This window comes from Micropterus salmoides, unplaced genomic scaffold (assembly GCF_014851395.1).
Source record: "Micropterus salmoides isolate LMB-PRFRI ecotype aquatic unplaced genomic scaffold, ASM1485139v1 Ms_hic_scaffold_3514, whole genome shotgun sequence".
NCBI lineage: Eukaryota > Metazoa > Chordata > Actinopteri > Centrarchiformes > Centrarchidae > Micropterus > Micropterus salmoides.
The window spans coordinates 40,057-50,000 of NW_024042834.1; the positions used below are offsets into that span (position 1 = coordinate 40,057).

The following is a 9,944-nucleotide window of genomic DNA, read 5'->3' on the forward strand; positions in this document are numbered from 1 at the left end:
AAAGGAGTATTTAATGAGATTATTTCATTCATTCAGATCTAGGATGTGTTATTTTAGTGTTGCCTTTATTTTTTTGAGCAGTGTACTTTATAGAAGTCCTCTCAGTATAACACAGTACAATAAAACAGCACCACAGCCTCTGAAATGAAACTCTGTAAAATAATTCCAACATAAACTAAACATAACCCTCATAAAGGTAGATTTTTTACAGGTTGTTGCATTAGATTGCATTAGTTTTAGCATGATGTACAAAATTAACAAAATGCAAAATCAGTATTTGGTGTGACCACAAAACAAAACAGCGGCAATTGTTCTAGGTTCATTTGCACAAAGTCAGGGATCTTAAAATCTTATCGTTAGATGTATGATTTAACAATTATACCAAACAGGAGCTAATGATATACAATTCCATATGTAGGTTGAAACACAATCATTAACTGAAACAGAAACAGCTGTGTAGGAGGAATACAACTGGGTGAGGAACAGTTAGCTAACAAGATGAGGCTGCAGTCAAAAGTCATACAACATGGTAAGACTATGCACTGCAACAAGACACAAGGTAGCCACTGTATACTGTATCAAGGTCTCTCCCAGGCAGAGATTTTTAAGGGGTTTCCAGATGTGCTGTCCAAGCTCTTTTGAAGAAGCACAAAGAAACGGGCAATGTGAAGGACTGTAGTTGTTGTCCAAGGAAATTTACTGCCGCAGATGACAGATACATCATGCTTATTTCCCTTTGCTATCAGAAGATGTCCAGCAGTGCCATCAGCTCAGAACTGGCAGAAAACAGTGGGACCCTGATACATACATCTACTTTCCAAAGAAGTCTGGTCAAAAGTGGCCAAAAAGCCAGACCCCCGACAAGGAAACAAGGCCAAGCGACCAGATGAAGCTTGGCTTCCTTGAAAGTTTGGGGTTGCAAATGGAGTTGGGTGTTTGGTCAGAATTATTGGTCTCCTCTGCGCAGAGAATACTATGCACATGATGATTCATCACGCAATACCATCAAGGAGGTATTGGATTGCCCCTCCCCCCACAAATATACAACCAAAGTCATCAGGAACTATAGTGTGAAGAAGAACAAGGAGTCTTGGAAGCGATGGTATGACTCCCATAGAGCTCTGATGTCAATATCATCGAGTCTGTCTGGGAATACATGAAGGGAGAAGCAACTGAGGCTACCTAAATCCAGAGATGATCTGTGGTCATGCCAAATTTTGATTTGATTTAGACTTTTCTTCTGGTTCCTCACTTTGTATTTTGTTAATATATAAATAGTCTATTAGCATGTCTATATTTGAAACCATTCTTACTTTATAGCATTTTTCTCAAACTACCTAAAACTTTTGCATAATACTGTACATGTTAAACTGGCACACATCATGTACTTACAGTTCTCACATATTTACCAAACATACAAAACAAACAAGCTCAATGTCATTACTATAATATACTCCTGAATTAGCATAATTGATTGATAAAACAAATATACATCTAAACATATTAAATCTTAATGTATAACTTCAGATTTTATGTACTCACAGCGTGTAATACTTCTCCCCATATAGGTTCAATTGGATTAATTTATTATTTTTGCTCCAGCTTTTCTCTATGCTAATCAGTTTATGGTAATTTATTAAAACATCTTTATTTAGGATTATGCAGCATGTAATAATTACAATACTTAGGATTTTATAACTACATTTTTAATTTCAGTGCCACATGATCACGTAATAATTTAGGCCCCAGTTGATATTTTACATTACTGGTGTACATTTCCAAACAAACTTGCAAATAATCAAATGACTTAATTTTAGTTTAATGGATCACTTCTGTCTTGGTGGGATCATCAGATCGTGTATATACTGTACATACAAATACATAAATTACCCACTTCACACTGTACTTTACAAGGTTTATTCAAAACACATTTCATCACAATATATCTCTATTCTTGTTTGTAACAAAAGCAAACACTAATGAAAATCACAATTATACAGTATGTTGGTAATGTTCAGTACAATAAGCTTCTAAACTTTCCACTAAGTCCGTCTTTCTACAAATGTCCATGCAGCATACTTTGTATTGCTGTCACTGTCTAATAATGTTACTATAGATACAGATAAAAAAAAATACTTAAAAAAAAAATTGTACAACAAATTATGCAACAGTAAAAAACAATATAGGAATAAACAAACACAGTGTATATTATTCTGCAAAAACACACGTTAACAACGATAGACCTAAAAACCCCACAAAATTTTATAGTATCCAAACAGTATCTGCTTGTTTTCTACACGACACAGAAGGATTTTCCGTCACCAGAAGAAAATCACACGTACAAATAACACCACTGAATACATCAGAACAAGAATCACAAATATTGATTATCTCAATAACAAGAGACTAGAATATAACTGCATATTATCTGCAATTTATAGCCTTTAACTGTTTTTATCAGCTTTACTTACATAAAATTTAGATTAGATTTCTTTTGTTGCAATTACATACATAGCCTGCAGAGTAAAAGTAGATTGATACAGAACATTTTCAGGACTCACTACTTAAATTTAACAACAACTATTATTCTTGTGCAGTGATTGAACAGATTGAAGTACCTACTGTTTGTCTTCATTTTTGCCGTTCTGGAAATATTCAGGAAAATGTACAAAAAATATTGAAATGCTTCAGATCACTATGCTGGCGCTGCTAGGGGAGCTTCTATCCTAAGAGAGAAAAGTGACAGTGATGGGGTTTAGTTAAAGAGGGAAATACGATGATTCAGTAAACACATGCAAAGGAAAAGACCAACAAGCCAAAGAAGTACAGCAGAGTGATGAAAGAAAGTAGCCTAAGACTAAACAAGACTGTCTACAGCTATGCTAGCAGCTCTGTGAGGCTGTACTTAGGCACAGCAGTGCTGTGAGTTAAATGCTAACTTCAGCATGCAAACATGCTCACAACAACACGTTAATGTTTAGCAAGTATAATGTTCACCATCTTTGTTTAGTGTGTTAGCATAATACAATTAACCCATTAGCACTAAACACAACGTACAACTGAGGTAGATGGTGATTAGTTTTGCAGGTATTTAATCATAAAGCAAAGTATTGAGTTTGAGATTTTCACCTGGTGATGGCGTTAGATTAAAAAAAGATTAAGGGATAACCAAAGGGATTACAATTCGTCCTGATGGGGCCATGAATGTCTGAACCAAATTTCACAGCAATCCATCAAATGGCTGTCAAGACATTTCTTTAAAAAACAGGTGAACCTTGTGGTGGCGTTAAAAAGACAATTACAATTCATCATTTGTGAACCATAAAAAAATCAATTGGATGTACTCAATAGCAAAACATCCAATAGTTGTTGATATATAGGACTATATGACTATATGATATATAGTCTGGATCTCAGTGGTGGACCAACCCACACTGCCATCCCTATAGCCACGCCGCTAATATGGCAATAAAGACAACGAAAAAAAATATGTACATGTTTTTATTTCACACTTGCTTTGGCAATGTAAATGTCTGTTTCCCATGCCAATAAAGCCCCACTGAACTGAATTGAAAGTTCTAAAACAAAAACAATAATTCTCCATTTGATTAGAGTGTATGTCAGTATTTGTGTGTGGATCTTACAGAAAGGTGGTTGTAGTCCCTCCAGCCGTTACTTTGTCCAGTATGGTTCTCTAAGGAGCGGTAGCTGGGGGGCTTCTCTGACCAATCCTTCTCTTTCTCTCCTTTTCTTCCTCGGTTGTCCTCGTCATCAGAGTTACAGGATCCTTTGCGACGCTGAGGAGGTGAATAGCTCCTTTCCCTCCGAGCTGCTCTGCTGTGCAGCTCCTCCATCAGGTCGTCACGACTACGCGGCCTGGATCCACCTCCTCTCCTCCTGGACGAGCCTTCTCTCTCGTTCCTCGAACCCCTGTGTGGTGCTCTTCCTCGGCTGTTCTCCTGATGGGACTCGTCGCTGTAACCACGCAGGATCCCCCGTCTGGTGGGAGAGACGTCTCTATAGCCACGACTGTTGCGGTGGAGACCACCACTAGAGCGGTTTGAACTCCCACTGGACTGGCTGGGACCACCTCTGGCTCCATCTCCACCTCCAGGCCCGCTGCGTGACAAAAAGCTGGGCACACGCTGGATAATAGGAGGCAAGGTGATCACCCTTCTCTCCACCCCTTTTACTCCCATCTCATCCAGGGCAGACAACATACTCGGGGGCCCGGGTGTGTAAGGAACAGCTTGAGAAGGCAGCCGGTGCTGGGATTGTAATTGGAGCATATTTTGGACACCATATTGAGGCATTTGAAGTGCCCCCACATCCATCCCCCTCACCTGGTTCTCCAGGTAATCCAACACCTGTCCAGTACCATGAATGCTGCCATGCACACTGCCGTTCACATAGTGTTGAGGAAGAGGAGGAGGCTGATGGTGCAGGGCCATGGGTGACAGCTGCATGGGAGCCATGGCATTGTTTTGTTTGGCAGGGTAGTCCGAGTACGAGCCTGGAATAGAAGTGAAAGTTCAGTTTACAACAGAATTTGGAGAGACACAAATCTTCCACCTGCAACAACTGATATAAAACAAGCAAAAACTTTCATATTTATAAATTCAGCTGATACAAAGCAACATCAACATTAATTGTAAGTTGTGTTTGTCAAATATTCACTCTCTTTAAGCTCTGCTTTGCTCTCCACTAGCTCTTTAGATGATATATGGGCATCATTTTTACGGGGACTTTTCAAAATTAGATTTTTATCTCCCTCACTTTTATAGTATGTGTATATATGTATATATGTATGTGTATATAGATATATATAGAGAGAGAGAGATAGATAGAGATAGATAGAGATAGAGATATATATATATATATATATCTTGCTATAATTTGTAGAGAAAGAAAAACATTTTCTTTTTTTGCTTTGTGTTGGGTCAAATGTCACCAAATTATTTGACAATATACCCCAAACATTTTTTCAGAATTTTATCAACAAGATCTTGACTGTTTTAAGCATTTTAAGTTTAAACTAACAATAATATCTGAGTCTGGCACATATGAAGTTATTGCCTCAATTTGTTAGCAGGTGTCCTACGGCCCAGTAAGTCACCAACGCTTGGGATCCGAAGGCTCAGGGTTTAAATCCCTAGGTGGTGTGTTTTCAATTACTCATTGAGGCCCCAGTGAGTTAAAGTTTGCCTATTCTACTATTCTACTAATCCTGCTGTGAAACTGTCTTATGATTTTCTCAACTAAAAGTTTGTCCAGCAAAAACCTTAAAACTTGAAAACACAAAAAAACAAAGTATCAATGAGAAGTCTGATTGTAGCTTTGTGTCACTCACCTGAATACAGTATGGGGACTCCCTGGGAGGAGGCATTGGAGCTAATGGGAGCGTACAAAGGCTGACCATTCATCCAAGAAGACATGGCCTTCTCAGCATCTCGCAGCATCCTGTGCTGCATCACAGCTGAAATCACAGCAAAGCAAAGACGGGGGTCAAAGGTCTGTGTGTAGGTAGAAAAACAAACAAACAAAAAGCATGTCTTCCACCTTTCTCCGGGCAGCAGCATGTCTGTGGACAACACGGGCAGCGGACGTAGCAGCAGCACTTCTGTGGGCAGCACTGACAGCAACATATGCAGAAGAGCATGATGAGCAGGAGAGCACCGATGATGATTAACAGGACGGTCAGCCAGTCTGGAACGGGTAAGAAGACACATCAATACAGATGTTTCAATCTCTTTTTTTTCCTCAACACCTTTTCCTCAGAAAGTCGTTTTAGGCTCTATATCACCTTGAGTATCATAACCTCAAACTTACTGTACACGATGAGTTTGACTTCCTGATCAGAGTCCCCTGCCGTGTCACCAGCAGCATCAATGGTGCAGAAATATACGCCGTTATCCCACCACATCACCTCATTGATGACCAGGTCAGCATCTGTTGACAGAAAACGTCACATTTGCACTACTTAAAAAAATAAGACAAGAACACTGGATCACTGCCGTATTTCGAAAATAAAGATTCTAATAAAAAAGATGATCAAGAAGCCACAAACGTTGTAGGTATTTGAATATCTTATCTCTCTATCTCTTTCAAATACTTTTTTGTTAGCATTCAGTCTGCTCACAAACCAAAATAAGAACTCTATCTTAAAGAACTGATATAAGAACATATATTTTTCCAAATAAGATCGGTAAAGGCTCTCCTATAAAAGTATGTTTTAAGAAGGGACTTAAAAGAGTTCACTGACTCAGCCGACCTGATTTCCTCGGGCAGGCTGTTCCAGAGCCTCTGGGCCCTGACAGCAAACGCTCTGTCCCCTTTAGTTTTCAGTCGAGACTCTGGAACAGACAACAGACCTCTGCCCGAGGATCTCAAGGTACATACTGGTGCGTATGGGACTAAAAGGTCAGAAATATAACAAGGCAAGAGGCCATGAAGAGCTTTAAAAGTGGTCAATAAAATTTTAAAGTCAATTCTAAAACATACTGGTGCCAGTAATGAAGCTAAAACAGGGCTGATGTGGTCATATTACTTTGTTCTGGTTAAAAGCCTGGCAGCTGAGTTCTGGACAGTCTGGAGTCGATCAGTAGATTTTTGGGTTAAACAAGTGAAAACGCTGTTGCAGTAATCCAGGCGTGATGAAATAAAGGCGTGTAAAATGGTCTCGGTGTCCTTAAAAGTTAACATTGATCGTATTTTTGCTATATTTCTAAGTTGATAAAAACATGATTGAACAAGCTTTGTGGTGTGCTGCTCGAAATTTAAATTACTATCAAACCAAACACCAAGGTTCTTTGCAACAGGCTTAATGTGATTTACTAGGGAACCAGCAGATGGCAAAACAAATACTGCCATCTGCTGGTTCCCTAGCAAATCACATTAAGCCAGATGACCAGGATTTCTGTTTTGTCCGAGTTCAGCTGGAGGAAATTATTTGATATCCATTTTTTAACTTCACAAAGGCAGTTGTTAAGTGAACTCAGCATTCCAGGGTCTGTGGATCTGACGGGCAAGTACATTTGTGTGTCATATGTCCAAGGGGAAGCAGATACAAGGAAAACCAAATGGGTCCTAAGACCGAACCCTGAGGCACACCATATTTAACTGGAGAGAATGAAGACACATAGTTGTTTACAGACAGACAGAACTTCCGATTTGACAGGTAGGATGAAAACCATTCTAGGGCAGTACCAGAGATCCCCACCCAGTGCCTCAGTCTGTCTAACATGATGTTATGGGCAATGGTGTCAAATGCAGCGCTAAGGTCCAGGAGTACCAGGACTGAGCACATGCTATCATCAGCAGAAATTAAAATGTCATTGGTGACTTTAAGCAGGGCAGTCTCAGTGCAAAATATCAACACTGTCACTGTAATGAGATCAAACTTACTGTTTTGAATGGTAATTCTGCGTCCTCTGTATTCCACACCCAGCGTTGGCTGATTAGTGGCCTTCTTCTGGATCACTGTGCGGATTGTGCGCTGGCGGTCTGGGCAGTCATTAGAGGGGTCCTGACCCAGCTGCAGAGCAGCCTGATAGCCTTCAGAAACAGAGAAAAACAGGATAAAAGATGTTCAAATTATGACATATTCTTTTTCTTCTAGATACTTCTACCTCATACTATTGGAACCATCATAACTGTGGCACCAACCAGCTTAACAGTTTGCCAACATGCTGCCAATAGGATAATAAAGCCAAAGTCACTTAATAATAACTTAAATGTAAGCAGCACTTACTCGCCAGGGCATAAAAATACACAGCACGTGCGTTGCTGTTACTTAAAGAGGTGGTATTATGCTCATTTTCAGGTTCATAATCTTATTTAGAGGTTGTACCAGAACATGTTTACATGGTTTAATTTTCACAAAACACCATATTTGTGTCATACATATTTTGTTGTGCACACTGCTGCAGCTCTTCTTTTCACCCTGTGTTGAACACTTCGTTTAAGCTATGAAGTGATACATCTCGTCTCTAAATGATCTTTGTTGGCAGTTGCACATGCGCAGTTTCTAGTTAAGGACAGTGAGAGCCGGTAAACACAGCTTCGGTTCAGCTGCGTATGTTCCCCTTAGCAGCTTAGCAACGTGGACTGGAGCAACGGTTTGGACGGAGTGGTGAGCTATTAATCTGTAACAAAAGTATCTTTCATCCATAAAGTTATAACTGAGCTCTGTCTCTACATCACAGTAACAACTTTATGTCCATTGACTGATAGTTGTCCTTATTGGGATATTAAAATATCCAGCTATTCTAATACCAATGCATGACCCGGAGCTGATGCAGTATTTAGACAGGATTATTTGAGTAAATTGACTTAAATTACTTCTATATTTATTCAGCCAAAATACTGTTATTAGTCTACTGCTCTTTGATGCACTAATGAGCCAACGAAGGAGAGCCAAGGCACCAGTGACCCCTGTTTCCATCCAGAGGGTCAGTGTGGACATTGTGGAGGATTACAAATACCTGGGAGTGCACATTGACAATAAACTGGACTGTGCCAAGAACACTCAAGCCCTCTACAGGAAGGGCCAAAGCCGTCTCTATTTTCTGAGGAGGCTGAGGTCCTTCAACATCTACAGGACGATGCTGAGGATGTTTTATGAGTTTGTGGTGGCCAATGCTATCCTGTTTGCTGTTGCATGCTGGGGCAGCAGGCTGAGGGTAGCGGATGCTAACAAACTCAACAAACTGATCCGCAAGGCCAGTGATGTTGTGGGGGTGGAGCTGGACTCTCTGTCAGTGGTGTCAGAGAGGAGGATGATGTCCAAGCTACATGTCATCTTGGACAATGTCTCCCACCCACTCCATGATGTACTAATCAAACACAGGAGCACCTTCAGTGCAAGACTTATTCCCCCAAAATGCACCACAGAGCGCCACACTTTATAACTCCTCCCTCTAAAATTTCGTTAGTTTTAAACTGGACATTATTATATGTTTTGTGCAATAATACCAGTTTAAATACTTAATGTGCAATACTCTCTGCTGCAATTCTGCTGCTAATATTTATTCATTATTACTGTTCACCATAACAATTCCTTTAACTATTTAAATATTGCACATATCCACACTCCTTTATATTTTCTTTTTCTTTTTCTCTTTATAAACCAACTTTCTATGTTTATTTATATTCCTTTTGCCTTTAGTGCAATGTGTGCAACTGTGACACAGAATTTCCCGTCGAGGATCAATAAAGTATTTCTGATTCTGAGCAACAACAGATACGTTTTGAGAAAAGTGTAATAACAGCAAATAAAGTTTTTTAATCAACATATAAAGGAAACATTTTAAAGGGTAGTTTGTTTTGTGTTTTCAAACTGGGCCTATTTTCACATATTTTGTACAAAAACTGTTGGAATCCGTGCACTAGATGGCTTCACTGGCAGCTACGAGAACTGGCTGCAGTGGCCTGCAACATATTCATTGTGGGCAATTGCAAAAGCCAGCAACATTTTATACCAGGTGTCTAACATCATCATGGAAAGGATCCCTACGGGTAACAGAGTAACACCACTTGTTTTTAACCAGAAACAGAATTCTCGCTCTGAAATCTCATGGGAGGTGAGTTCCAGGAAGACAACGCTGTAAACGTGAGTCAGAGTTGGACAGAGGAGTTTGTTGTTTTGGAGTAACAGGAAATAAAAGTCTTGCTAGCAGTTCATGTACACAGCAAACTCCTGCAACAATCCTGCCTCTAATGAGATTTCACAGCGAGAATTGTTCCTGGCAACCTACTGGTTGCATAAATAGCTTGCTCTGTCAGCACTGAGTAATGTTTAAATTTGATTACACATTTTCAAACGGCCCAAAGCCAAATGTTGGCAGTATGCCACTATTTTTTCTTCACATGCTTTGGTTCAGTTTAATTTTTGCACATTAAAAGTCACCGTCTTCTTCTACCCGTAGTCTTACCTGTGGAATAGT

General features: G+C 39.7%; 1 protein-coding gene across 1 annotated transcript; it reads right to left on the reverse strand.

Annotated features, from left to right (window-relative positions):
* Positions 1-1,803: 1,803 nt before the first annotated feature.
* On the reverse strand, positions 1,804-7,554 carry LOC119884535 (immunoglobulin-like domain-containing receptor 1; the record flags this gene model as incomplete). Its single annotated transcript, XM_038694916.1, is given in 6 exon segments — positions 1,804-2,726; positions 3,645-4,513; positions 5,351-5,476; positions 5,560-5,706; positions 5,830-5,949; positions 7,405-7,554. Coding segments are annotated over 6 exon segments (1,451 nt in total), but the record flags the coding sequence as incomplete, so codon positions are not given.
* Positions 7,555-9,944: the final 2,390 nt, after the last annotated feature.